Here is a 14,089-nt window from a genome sequence, read left to right as displayed (position 1 = left end):
AATTAAAGGAAGATGGAAAAGATATATGGAAATGCTGTTGAATACAGAGAATGAATGGAATGGCAATATAGAGAGTAACCCAGTTTTAGGACCGGCAGAGAAGATAACTGAGAAGGAAGTTGAGGAAGCGATAAAAGCAATGAAGAGTAGAAAAGCGGGAGGGCCGACGGGAGTTGTGGGAGATATGTTGAAGGCAGCAGGAAGTTGGGGTGTGAAGAGAATGACAGAGATCTGTAATCTGGTGGTGAAAGAAGGCCGCATTCCAGTGGATTGGGAACTGAGTACCCTCGTCCCTCTATACAAGGGGAAAGGTGACCCTCTGGAGTGTGGCTCGTACCGAGCGATAAAGTTATTGGAGCATGGAATGAAGGTATTGGAAAGGGTGTTGGAGAGGAGGATAAGGAAGAAGGTGAAGATCGACGAAATGCAGTTTGGATTTATGCCAGGAAGAGGAACGACAGACGCGCTCTTTATTCGGAGGCAGTTGCAGAAGAAGTACATGGAGAAGAGGAAGAAGTTGTTTCTTGGGTTTGTTGATCTGGAGAAAGCATTTGATAGGGTTCCACACGAAGTATTGGCATGGGCATTCAGGAAGTTAGGAGTGGAGGAATGGTTGATCAGAGTAGTGATGGCAATGTACAAAAGAGCGTGCACAGCTGTAAGGGCGAAGGATGGGAACAGTGGTGAGTTTGAGGTGAAGGTGGGAGTGCATCAGGGGTCAGTACTAAGTCCACTACTATTTGTAGCTGTGATGGAGGTGCTGGCTCAGAACGTAAAGGAGGGTTTACCGTGGGAGTTGTTGTATGCAGATGATCTGGTGTTGATTGCGGAAAGTATGGATGGACTGAAGGAAAATATGAACAAGTGGAAGGAATGTATGGAGACAAAAGGTCTGAAGGTGAATATAGGAAAGACGAAGGTGATGGCAAGTGGTAAAGCATGTGATGAGGTGGAAAGAACTGGGAAGTGGCCATGTGCTGTGTGCAGGAAGGGTGTCGGAGTGAACTCCATTCAATGTACAATGTGCGCTGAGTGGGTTCATCAAAAATGTAGTGGTCTGAGAGGGTCATTAACCAGTGTGGCAGCTACATTCAAATGTAAGGTGTGCACAGAGCAAGCTGCAGATGGAGGAAATGGTGAGTTGGATCTTGGAGACGGCGTGAAGCTGGAAGGTGTGAAAACATTTTGCTACCTCGGAGACATGCTGAATGGAGAAGGTGGATCAGACTCGGCAACGGTTGCAAGAGTGAGATGTGCATGGAAGAAGTTTCGGGAACTGTGTGGCGTGCTGATGAGGTTGGGAGTGTCGTTGAAGCTGAAGGGAAAGTTGTGTGCTGCATGTGTGAGAAATGTTATGATTTATGGGAGCGAGACATGGGTAATGAACGTGGAGCAGCAACGAAGACTGGAAAGGGTGGAAATGCGAATGGTTCGGTGGATGTGCGGAGTATCGTTGAGAAAATGAAAATGAATGAATGATCGTTTTAAGGCCATTTTCCCCGCGAGAGCGGGGGTTAGCTTTGCGGGCCCCATGACAATCATGATTCCCTGTTTGAGGCAATGTTTTTTATGGCCGGATGCCCTTCCTGACGCCAACTCTAGGTCGCCTCTTACGATACACGAGAGGAAGACAAATGATGAATTGCGAAAGATGATGGGAATAGAGCCTGTGATTGATGCTGTGAAGAGGAACAGGTTGAGATGGCTTGGTCATGTGTTGAGGAAGGATGAAAGTGACTGGTTGAGAAGAGTGATGGAAATGAATGTAGAAGGAAGTAGAGGACGGGGAAGACCGAGAAAGACTTGGCTAAAGATGGTGGAAGAAGAAATGTGGGCAAGGGGGTTAAACAAGGAGAGATGCAGAAAATAGGGCAAAATGGAGAAGATCGTCATGGGGACCGTAAGGCTAACCCCCGCTCTGGCAGGGAAAATGGCCTTAAAATGCATGTTGTTGTTGTTGTTGTATTAATATTATGCTATTATCATTAGCTTTGTCATTAGAATTACATCAATTACATTAGTTACATTAATATTATCATTCTTCTACCGACTCCTCTCCGGCCTTGCTCCTCCAGCTCTCTCTGGGCTCTGTCCCCCAAATATTCCGACAGGTCGCACAAGATCTGCCTGCAACCCTCTTATGGATAAACTGCCAAAATCAAGACTCTCTGCTCACCTTCACTCCTTCATTCCTCTTTTCTCCCACCTCTGGAACAAACTCCCTCACTCTCTTCAATCCCACTCCTCCCTCCAGGTCTTTAAAACAGCTGTTCACCACCATCACTTATCTTCCCCCATCCAAAACCTTGATCTTTTCTACCCCTGCTAATTTCACCCCAAATCCACTTTTTTGAAATACCAACTTCTTTCCTGGAAGTCCTTGGTGTCCTTGTGTTTATACTTCTCCCACCCCCTCCCCCCACCCCCCATCCCACGCCACCTCCCCCCAAGCCCTCTCCCTCCCACACATTCCTGATGTCCCTGCTCTCAAATGTTGTGTTTATGTGCTTCCCCTTCTCTCCCCATCTTGTCTACCGCTCCCCTTTTTATATACTTTGTTTGTTTGTCTGTTTGATTTGTTTGTGTGATAAATGTTAGCTCTTTCACGAGCCTCGATTCTGTATACAAAAAAAAGAAAAAAAGAAAAAAAGAAGCGGCCTTGGAAAAACACCACGATAAAGCTCATTTAACATGGATATACACCTCAACATGCATCCCCATTGGTGGCAATTGTGGGGAAAACCCGCTCGGGGAGGGTGGCAAATGAATGCGCTACAATCTTCATTGTGTAACCCTTAGTCATCCTGTCCAGTTTGGTTGAGATTGGATAAGTAACGACGGAATGTATCGAGGTCAAAAAGTCATCAGACAGACAGACAGACAGACAGACAGATGCCAGATTGCATATTTTATTATGATAATAACTTACTAAAAACAATCAGGAATGCCCATTCGCATGTCCTTTTAAAACAAATATCTCACCTTATTGATCTCATACTGCCGCAGGGCTATCTTTCCACTGACCACCTGCTGCCCAATTTCTGTTAGGTGAGTCTGAATGGTCTCGAGAATAGCATCACGTGGCTGGTTGGACAGAATCTGGTTGATGACAAAACTGTGTGCAGGGCAATGACAATGATAAGCATATAGCAAAGACATCAGGTTCTGCAAAACAATTTCAAGAAAGAGTAGCATTTTAAAAATGAGAGCCAAAACAAAAATAATGGAATTACACCTCTTCCAGAAAGAAGAGTAGAGGTGGCTGCATTAAAAGTGTTTTTGATGAAGTCATCATTAATCATATAATAAATCTTTATTGTCCCATATTCAGGGAAATTATTCTTTGGTGACACCATAAGTTGACCATCATTAAAACATAAAACACAAAGGGAATAAGAAAACAATATAAAAAGATATAAAATATAAAATAAATATAAAATATAGAAGATTGACTAAACAGCAAAATGTCTAGGAATTTGAATTTAGCATTTGAATTGCACATGGTACAAATGACCTTTTGAAAATGTTCTTCTTCATCCTCCTTACACGAAAGCGTCTCCCTGATGGCAGTTTTTCAAAAAATCCGTTCAAGAAATGACTTTCATTGGTACACACCTGCACCGCCTTCCTTTACAATGCTCGCAAGTATAGAGACTCCAGACTAGTTGAAGGCCCATCTACAGCTTTAAATGCCAGTGTAATGACCTTTCTCAATCGTGACTTATTCCACACATTAAGATAACTGTACCAGGAAATCAAATTAAATGACAAAACACTGATCAGTGAGGAATTTGTCAACATCCGCATCACACGAGAGCTAACACCAAATGAATTCAACTTCCTGAGAAGATACAATCTTTGCATTGATTTCTTGGACACAGCATCAATATTTCCATCAAAAGTTAGCTTGTTATCAATAAAGGTTCCCAGGTATTTAAAATTGCTAACAATTTCCACCTTATCACCATTTATGGTTACAGGCTCATGATTCTGACCATTCCGAAAGTCCAAAAACATCTTTTGTTTTGCACACATTCAGAGTAAGACGAAAGTCCCCACACCACTTATTCAATGTGTCAATCTCGTCGAGGTACGATACAAAGGATGATTGATCGGAAAGACAGCCAACAATGGCGATATTGTCTGCATACTTAATAAAGTTACAAACTTCGTTAAGAGCCACACATCCATTGGTGTACAAACTGAACAGTAGAGGTGACAATACACAGCCTTGTGGAGCACCAGTATTCAAGATTCATAACTTTGATAAGCTACCATTCACCCTCACCTGCTGAGGACGGTCTCGTAAAAAAACTTTCCACCCAAAGTATGATATGGGGGTTCAGGCACAGGTCACTCAACACTTTCAGAAGGGTAAATGGCTGCATAGTGTTAAAGGCCGACGAGAAATCAATAAATAACACACGGACATAGGTTCCATTCTGGTCAAGGTGACTTGTGATTAGATGAAGTAAACTGAGCCAGGCATCTTCAACACCTCGTCTTGCTTTGTATGCAAATTGTAAAGGACCCAGTTTTGGAGTTACATCTGATGCTATAAACTTCACCATCAATTTCCCCAAACATTTACACAAGATGGAGGTAAGGGCAACAGGTCTATAATCATTGAGGTGCCTTGGGTGAACCTTTTTTGGCACGGGAATAATAATGGACATTTTCCAACAAATAGGAACAGTGTGAGTAGCCAAAAGTAACTGAAACAATCGAGTAAAAACATTACTAAGTTCTAAACAGAACTCTTTCAGAATACCAGACTTAATGCCATCTGGACCACAAGCCTTCCTTTTACTCAACGCCCTAAAACACCTCACGACATCAGGTTCACAAATTGCAGGTATGGGACACGCTCGAGTATCCAGATCCTCACAGAGAGCTTCACATTTTACTCGGTTTCCTGTAACATCAAATCCCGTGTAAAAGTCACTCAATTAATCCACAAATTTGGAATCTGGAACATTAGTGGGCAATCTACCATCCTTGAGCCTCTCATTCATTCCCATCATATGCCTAAGTCCCCTCCAAGCGTTACGAGAATCACCATCGTGTAGTTGTTCTTCAATCTTATCCTTGTACGACCGTTTACACCTGCCGATGACAGAGCGCAGTTCTTTCTTCGCCACCCTGAGGGCCGAGTCATCCTTCTTCAGGAATGCACGCTTCTTCTTCATCAAACAATCCTTCACTTCTAGTAAGGGCATTTTATGAGATATTTCACAAATCTGTTAACTAAATTGTTACCAAAAAATTTCTTCACCAATATGTTTGTAAAGGTGTGTAATAACATGTGTTAAAATGTTGAAGTTCAAATCCCGTGGGAAACCCAGAAAAAAAGCTGTTGAATTCGGGTACCGAAAAATTATTTTCGAGAATTTTTATTTTTTTTAATCGGCCCTTAAGTAACTTATGAGGGGTCAAATAAGGGTTTTTCGTGATTCTGAGTTGATTGTTAACATTTATATTTTCACTTTTACATTTACACACAAAGTAGCTTTTATTTCACATACATATATAATACTCAAGAGTTATTTCTCATTCACAATGTCAGAAGTTTCAACAGTCATTGTCGATGTCTTCTTCAGACTCAACAACATCATGACTGCAGTTTCTGCATGTAATGCCATTACAGACTCCACAGGCCGAGATGCACGTGACCCCATTCTTCTTGCAGCTGCATCACCGGTTGCTGCAATCTCCATGACAATTACAGCTCGTGAACTGCAATAGCTCCTCAGGAGCCGTGGGGTCCAGATGCCCATTGTGGTCTGCAAGTCGCTCAGTTCTGATAAAGACCTTGATCACATCTACCATGTGGTGGTACTCCACCCAGAGTGCAGGTGTTCTTCCTCCTTTTGCGAGTCGTTTGAAGGTTTCTTCAAACCTTTGCTCAAACACTGGCACTACTGGGTCTGAGTGTCTGGCTCCCATCTTCCCATCAGCCACCTTCTCCATGAAGGTCTTCATGTCACCACGCTCCTCCTCAGTGAAGGCAAGTTTCATGATGTGTTGATAGATGGCTGCATCGATGAGGAGGTGAACACGGATTGCCTTGTCAAAACATCCTCCATCCATGATGTGGTTGGCTGTCGTACTTCCAGGATAGATCAACTGGATCACATCTAGTAGTCCAGAATCTTCCATGATGTTACCCATTGATCCAAGATAAGACTTCAGCAGGTGAAAACCACCCAACCTTGGAATGACGGGTAGATTTGCCTGCTTTATTATATTCACAGCCTTCAGCCAAATCGGAAGATCAAAGGTCACTATAGCGACCCCAGCGCGCCGTATGCACTCTTTCAGAGTGGTGAAGATGGTGTTGAGGTCATTAGGGTCTCCTTCAATAACTGGGAGGAACTCGATCTGTGTGCTCTGCTTTGCATCATTAGCATGGATTCTCTTCATCCAGCCATTCCAGTTGGAGTGTGGGAACTCAGGATCGTTGGCTTTGATCACCCACCCCGCTGCCCAGAGTGTGTCACCTGGAGTGAGGAGTGGCTGATCATGAGCCAGGGAGGAGGAAAGCTCAGCGAGGGGGAGAAACATGATCGCGTTCGTTCCTATCTGTTTCCTGTTCGTAAATGGAATAATCTTTACTTCAGTTCCTCTCAGGATCTTAGCTTTGTCGAGTGCCTTCAACTTCACCCGGGGGAAAGCTGCTGTTGTCTGTGGATCTGGCAAAGGTGGTGCCGGAGAGGTGACTTCGATCCAACCCATTGAGTGAAAGGGAGTGTTTCCGTGAATAGAGACAATGTTTAAATCTATATTGTCTCCAACAAACTGAGTGACTGCATTGTTTGTTTCCCCAACCTCCATAAAGACCACCTGATCATTACTTGACAATTCACTTTCACTGGCTGGCACTTTGGCTGTCATCACTGATTGATCCTCAAGCGCAGCATCAACCGCAACCTCATCATTGATCTGTTCATCGGTTTCCTCCACAATGGTGTCAAGAGTGCCAGAAGTATCTGGAACATCATCTCCACTCCTACTATTAAGGAAGCAGTATTTGTAGTTTTGTGTCTCCGTGTAAGACTCAGTGTATCCCAGCCGGTGGAACTTGTTGAGCATCCATTTTGACCCAAATCTATGATCAAGTTGTATGGCAAGCCCCATTTGGTGTGGCAATACTCCAGACCGAGGTCGACAGGCCTTAATAAAATTCTGCCCCCAAACGGCAACTCTTTCGTCTGTCTTGACAATCGGTCTCAAGAACATCTGAAGGCTTGCAGGAACACGTGTCAGCTGCCTATCGATGTCAGTCATACTGTGTGTGGTGGGGTATGACTTTGGACCTAAATCAATCAAGGCAATATCATTGGATATGAACTTGAGTGCCGTCTTTATGATCTGAGTCTTCTCATCTCCATGGTCAAGATTAGCATGATGCCCTCGCAGAATATTGTCGGTGCCATCTTTGAGACAGAGTACATCTGCCCTTCTTTCCTGTGTTGTGAAATACAAGGTGTCTTCGTATTTCTCTAGAAGTTTTATCTTTAGCCAATGCTTTGAATAAGAAAGGCTCTTCTCTGGTGACTGATCAAACTCCTGCAGCTTTTCATGGACTTGGTCCATGTTCATTACTCCATGCTCTAATTCTGAGTCTAACCATTCGCAGAATTCAATAAAAACTGCCTCTCGCTCCTCATCAATACTCCTCTGTCCTCTCTTCCTTTTTCCTTCCTCATCAGTCTTGGACAAACTGTCACCTCTCGCAAACATAAGTTTGCATCGCAAATGGTACAGTGTTTCTTCTGCTACCAAGTCGTTGATCCCTTCCAGGCGTCCAGTGACTTCAGTGCCCCAGTCATCCCCGCGACTCCGTGCTGTCTTCAGCAAGCTTGCCTTCAGTGTATCTGCAGTCAAATTATCTGGCACTCTGTATTTCTTTCTAGCTTGTGCTGGATTATTTTTGTAGAGCTGGGCTGGTTGGTTGCAAAGAATGCATACATCCTTATACAGGAGGTCAACTGACTGTGATCTTCTAGAACTGCAGCCAGTTGATGAACTGAACTCACAAGTAGTGCGTCCTCTCTTCAACTTTGATGACTCTTTCTCTGCCTTTGATGCTTGAGCTGACTTCTTGGTGGTTGCAACAAAGTTGTTGTACAGATCATTTTTACACTTCTGGTGGTACCTCAGTTTTCCTTCCTTTTGAGCCTCCTTCATACGTTCCACAACAGTAACATTTTCGACAGTTTCTGCTTGTTTCAATAAAGTTGAGTATCCCTTTGGAGTTGCCTGTATGAGCCTTTCAGCTGGTGTATCCGAGCGTGCACAGATGAAGCAATTGAGCACAGGTGGAGTAACGTCTTCATCCATATTGCTAGACTCCATGTCCTGCAAAGTAGAAAATGAGATATATTTAGAAATTATTTTTCCACAAAGGAGTGTCTGTGGTGAAATATATATGTTAGCAATCAACCCAGAATCATGAAAAACCCTTATTTGACCCCTCATAAGTTACTTAAGGGCCGATTTAAAAAAATAAAAATTCTCGAAAATAATTTTTCGGTACCCGAATTCAACAGCTTTTTTTCTGGGTTTCCCACGGGAGTTGACCTTCAACATTTTAACACATGTTATTACACACCTTTACAAACATATTGGTGAAGAAATTTTTTGGTAACAATTTAGTTAACAGATTTTCATATGTTTCCCTTACTATTCCGCGGTAACCCATGGTTTGTTATTGGGAAACATGCGAATGGTTCTCTCTGTGGTCACGAGGTCCTCACAGAACTTCACATAATCTGTAATCGTCTCAGTAAGTTCATCAGGGTCGTCACAAGAGTCGAAAAATACATACCAGTCTGTGCATAGGAAACAGCCCTTCAAACGTTCATTATCCTCCGCCGTTCTGGTTTTAACCGTCTTGCAAGGAACCGGCATTCGTTTCACCTTTGGTCTATACGTAGGTAAGAGATGGACCACCTTATTGCCTAGGTCACACAGGCGGATTTGTCAGCGACTACTGGCGACTGGAAAAATCGCCACCACCCGCCGACAATCGTAATGCAACCGTAATGGACGGTCTTCTGTAGTCGTGGTTATCCTCCACGGGTCGGCTGCAGTCGGCAAGAGCCGCAAAGGGGCAAAATATTTTTTTTAATGTTTAAAAACGGCGCGCTCAGTTGTCCTCGAAAAAAATCCGCCATGCTGTCGTCGGTATCCGTAATAAGACCATAAAGCGGCCGCAACCCAGTCGCTCATAGTCTTCCGCAATCGCCCCAACATCGCCCCACCAGCTAGCACGGCAGAGATGCGAATGCCATACGGCCTTCCTGCGGCATCTTCCCGACTACGGGCCGACACTGTTGCGGCTGCATATCGACTACAGAAGAACTGCCACGTCTCCCCTGCGGCTATGGGAGACTGACGACGACAGCAGTAGGACTAGTGGCGGCCGAGTTACGGCCATTGGCGACAGAGATACGACTGCCTGGCGACTGCATTACGGCATACCACGATTCCATGGCAAGACAGGATGGTGTGAGGGTCTCCGTGGAGTGAGGTCCTGTGGTGCCGACAAGGATATGGCTTTATTGTTTGGACTTGGGACTTTTGGGAATTTTATTTTTGGGACTTTGGTCCTTTGGAAACTTTATTTATGGGACTTGGGACCAGTGGAAATAATTTGTTGGACTTTATTTCCATTCTCTCTCCCTGCAGAAAAGTTTGATTATTACATTACAATGATACATCTTTATTAACTTTCTTATTGTACATCAAACATCTTTATGCTTCATGTCATACATCACTGAAATGAATAAAGTGAAATGTAAAATAGAGAAATAAAGATTTAAAAAGTTGTGTGAATCGTCTCCAATCGCCGGCGGTCTTATTGCAGTCTTGCGGACGTCGGAGTAAACTGCCACCCGGCCCCAATGCAGTCGCCGCGATCCGCCATCGGTCGTAATCTAGCCGCCAGACTGTCGCCACGCTGCCGCCGTGCATCCGCAATGCAGTCGTCGTCGATCTTCGCCAGTCGCCATCCCACTCGGGGCGTCGTCGCAATGCAGTCGCAATGTGGCCGCCTGCAGTCGCCATACTGCCGCCTGACCATATTTGACCGCCCGAAATCGCCAGTAGTCGCCGAAAAATCTTGATCGCCGGCAGTCGCCAAAATATCCGCCTATGTGTGACTTAGGCTTATGGTCTGATCGTCCGATCGCAGGAGCACATTTCGCCACATAAGCATGTTCAATGTTACCGTAACATGTGTCCAACGTCCTGTTACCACGGGTAGCAACATTCACATACGACATACTGATCGAGCTGAGGGAGTTCCTGATCGAGATCACATCGATTGAAATCCCCAAGAATCAGGATCGATTGATCCACTGAACGGGCGGTCGCTCCATTGTTACTTTCTGCGATTCGTACCGACGCGCATTTAAAGTCTGGCCCGGTGCGTACACCAGAATAATAGTGCATTGACCAAATTCCCATGGCAGGTAGTGGGGTCGGAAAGACACCGTCAGTATCTCCACGTCCTTGGAACAGTATCGTTCACGTACCGTAAAACGTTTGGCCCAATTAAAATTCACCAGCATACACTGGCCACCTGGATCCTAAACTGGAAAAAATATGTTGCTTATTGTTTTCTGTTGACATGTTCTTGATATTAACTGACCTTTGACAGGTACTTGACTTTACTTTACTTACCTTGACCCAAGGTGAAATGTCAAATGTCATTTTAACCATGTGATGCGATCAAGCAAAGTGATTTGGACATCTGCCAGAATCAATTTTGTGTTTTTAGGCAACAAATTAAATGTTAAAAATACTAACAATGGCTAAAAACCCAACCAACATGAGCAAATGAGCATGATGAATGAACAGTATAAAGAAAAGCTTTGGGAACTTGAATCCAAAAATCAATATTCTAGACATCCGACTTATTTTGCTTGATCGCATCACATTTGAGATGCAGAACACATCACAGCAGAACACATTTGAGATGGTAACTAATGATTGGCATTCAATAATAATGCGAAGTGATGGGATCTACGTGTATGGTGAAGACTACATGTTAATTATGCATATTTTTTCTCTAATTAGGTCATTTACTTATTCATTTGCATATTGCAAACATCTGAGAGGGCAAATGACAAAACAAATGTCATAATCAATGTTCCTTGTGAAATTTGCCACATTTTGGTACCCAGGTTGATATACCTTGGATGAAGTATGGTCACTGTAATGACGTTTGAACTTTGACCTTGAGTCAAGGTCACTAAAGGTCAACAGAAAAAAATGGCGACATCATTTTTCCGATTAGTAGGGCCCAGTAGAATACATTTATAGTGGTTGACCAAAATTAACATGAACTGCACACTAACTTGAAATTGAGTACATAGGCCCCCCCACTAAGGAGCCCATGTAAAGGTGTAGTCTTTCTCTCCCTATAGCAGGAGGAGAAAAAAAAAAAAAGAGAAAAAAAAAAGAGCCCACCAACCTGCTTACAATTTGAAAGCAACAGACCTAGTGTTTCAGCTTTGACGAGGAAGATTCCAATAGTGTTGACAGCTTTAGACGCCCAATAATCCAGGAGAGCCAAATACGATGCTGGGACACCAGCACATAGAAGAGCAACACTCCAATGAGCTACGGATTGTCGATGTGAGTAGCTCTGATGTTCCAAGAAAAGATTTGGATCGAAGGAGGTTGCCTCGTCTGTGACTGACTTTGGAGGCCAGCTTTGCTTGGTAGTTGGCCCAGGAGAGTTAATGGTTGATGATGAGGTATTGAAATTCAAGAGACTGGACCTCTTCCAGTGGTGGACTATTGCAATATCCAGGTGGGTTCGTTTGATGATTCTTCCTGAGCAACTCTTTGAAAACAGGAAAGGCATCAGCAGCAATGATGGATTCCATGATGACTTATATTTGGAAGGAAACTCAATGGTCTGAAGTTGATAGGATCTGTTTTTACATCCTTCTTGTAGACGGGAGTGACATGACACTTGCTGACATTCAAGTCGATGAGATTGATTGCTGGAAGTTTGATGGAGCAAGAAAATGGTGAATATAGCTTCATTACCCGCACCGTTGCAATTAATTATCTACAGAATATTGAACAATACATAAACATGTCAACTTTCATGAAAATAAAATATTTAAAAAGAAATAGTCTCATAATAAGACAAAGACAATCGAAAACTTACTTGCCGGCGCTTTTGGCCAAATCACACCAATCTCTCCTCACAATATCAAGCCCTTTGAGTTCCTGTCGAGTCTGCATTGTACCATCAGGAGAGTGTTCAACAGCTAGTGCTGCATACTTCTTTTTCTTCAAGAGAAGCATAGAACTGAAGACGTTGTCCACATCTATCTCCAACAGCCGATAGCATTTGTTCACCTCAGCTTTCACCTGCAAGTGATTGACAATATTGATATGAATGAGTCACAATCAATTTTTGTTAGAGTATTTCTCTCTCTCATGAGAAACATGCTGCAGGAATTATTATCGTACCCGGTTTCCCAACTTCAGAACCTCATCATAGTTTCTACTGTTACTGTTGATCATGATCGAATCGGTGTCTCCGTATATCACATCCAGGTTCATCTGAAAAGCACAGGAGTAATGACCAACAATGTAAGTACATCATAAACATTTGTACTTATCAAAATATCTGCAATATAATGTCTTCATTCTGTACAATTTATTTATGTACATAAAAGCATGGTTTAAAAAAAAAAAAAAAATCTGAAAAATCGAAATGGGAGAGCGATGGCCCAATCTCGGGAAATTATGAAAAATAGGAGGTTCTCAGCTGTGCCCTCAACTATTTCAAACCTAAAGTATCTTTAAAATTACTACTGATAACAACTGAATAAAGGTAGAAACAGAATCAACAATATAAATGTCTTCACAAAGGTCTGGATATATCATGCATCTCAATGCAATGCTTCATTTTAACAAGGACAAGGAAACTCCAATCTCTATTGATCAATCAGACTTGGTGGAGTAATGTTTAGCATCCACTCTGAGTATGGGAATTCGGTGGGTAAATCCTCAGCCGAGTCATACCAAAGATTTATAAAGTACATGCTGCTTCCTTGTTTGACACAGCATTTAAACAAAGGGATAGAGCACGCACAAGAAACTCGAGGTTGGCAATCCCCAATGGCCTCCTCCTCTTGAGTCGAAGTGAGATAAGTTATAATATTATTATAATTTAAAATGTGTCTAATAATAATAATAATAATTCGTTTATTTTGTATAGCGCTTTTCCAGAAGCCCAAAGGCGCTTTGACAGAGTGGAAAACATAATGCATAACAATACATGAAAACAACAATTGCAAAAAGACAAGAATCAAGAAAACAAACAGCAGCGATATACGGCATATATATAAGACAAGAATCAAAAAGACAAGACAAGAATCAATAGGGAAATATTTAAAGCAAAAGGAGGGAGAAGGAGAAGAGATAGTCAGGGGTTAAATGCTGTGGGTTGAATGTTGAATGCAGCGTTGAACAGGTGGGTCTTTAGTGATGTTTTGAATGTGGTGAGTGAGGAGGAGTCTCTGATGGTGTGAGGTAGTGAGTTCCAGAGGGTGGGAGCAGCGATGGAGAAGGCCCTGTCCCCCCAGGATCTGAATTTGGTCCGGATGGAGGGGGTCAGGAGGTTGGTACCAGCAGAGCGGAGGTTGCGGGTGGGAGTGTGTCTGGAGAGGAGGTCAGCCAGGTAGGATGGGGCCAGGTTATGGAGGGCTTTGTATGTCAAGAGGAGGATTTTGTACTGGATTCTCTGGGGGATGGGGAGCCAGTGAAGCTTGTAAAGGACGGGGGTGATGTGGTCACGGGTCCGGGAATGAGTGAGTAGACGGGCAGCGGAGTTCTGAATGTATTGGAGTTTATTGGTGATTTTTGAGGGTGAACCATAGAGGAGGCTATTGCAGTAGTCCAGACGGGAGGTGATGAAGGCGTGGATGAGGGTTTCTGCAGCCGTGGAGGAGAGGGATGAGCGGAGACGGGCAATGTTTTTCAGGTGAAAGAAGGCTGACTTTGTGATCTGTTTAGTGTATTTGTCGAAGGAAAGGGTTTGGTCAAAGATGACGCC

The 14,089-nt window shown here is 43.3% G+C and overlaps 1 protein-coding gene across 1 annotated transcript in view; it reads right to left on the bottom strand.

Annotated features, from left to right (window-relative positions):
• POLA1 (DNA polymerase alpha 1, catalytic subunit) overlaps positions 1-14,089 on the bottom strand; it is a 202,875-nt gene that overhangs the window by 53,260 nt on the left and 135,526 nt on the right. Inside the window, exons 28-30 of the mRNA XM_068120315.2 lie at positions 12,499-12,591; positions 12,191-12,396; positions 2,983-3,115 (exon numbers count right to left, since the gene is read on the bottom strand). Coding sequence (XP_067976416.1) covers positions 2,983-3,115; positions 12,191-12,396; positions 12,499-12,591 — 432 coding nt within the window. The remainder of the gene's footprint in view (positions 1-2,982; positions 3,116-12,190; positions 12,397-12,498; positions 12,592-14,089) is intronic.

This window comes from Myxine glutinosa, chromosome 1, assembly GCF_964187855.1.
Source record: "Myxine glutinosa chromosome 1, kmMyxGlut1.1, whole genome shotgun sequence".
NCBI lineage: Eukaryota > Metazoa > Chordata > Myxini > Myxiniformes > Myxinidae > Myxine > Myxine glutinosa.
The sequence above is the reverse complement of the archived record's forward strand: the minus strand, read 5'-3'. Positions and strand labels throughout refer to the sequence as shown.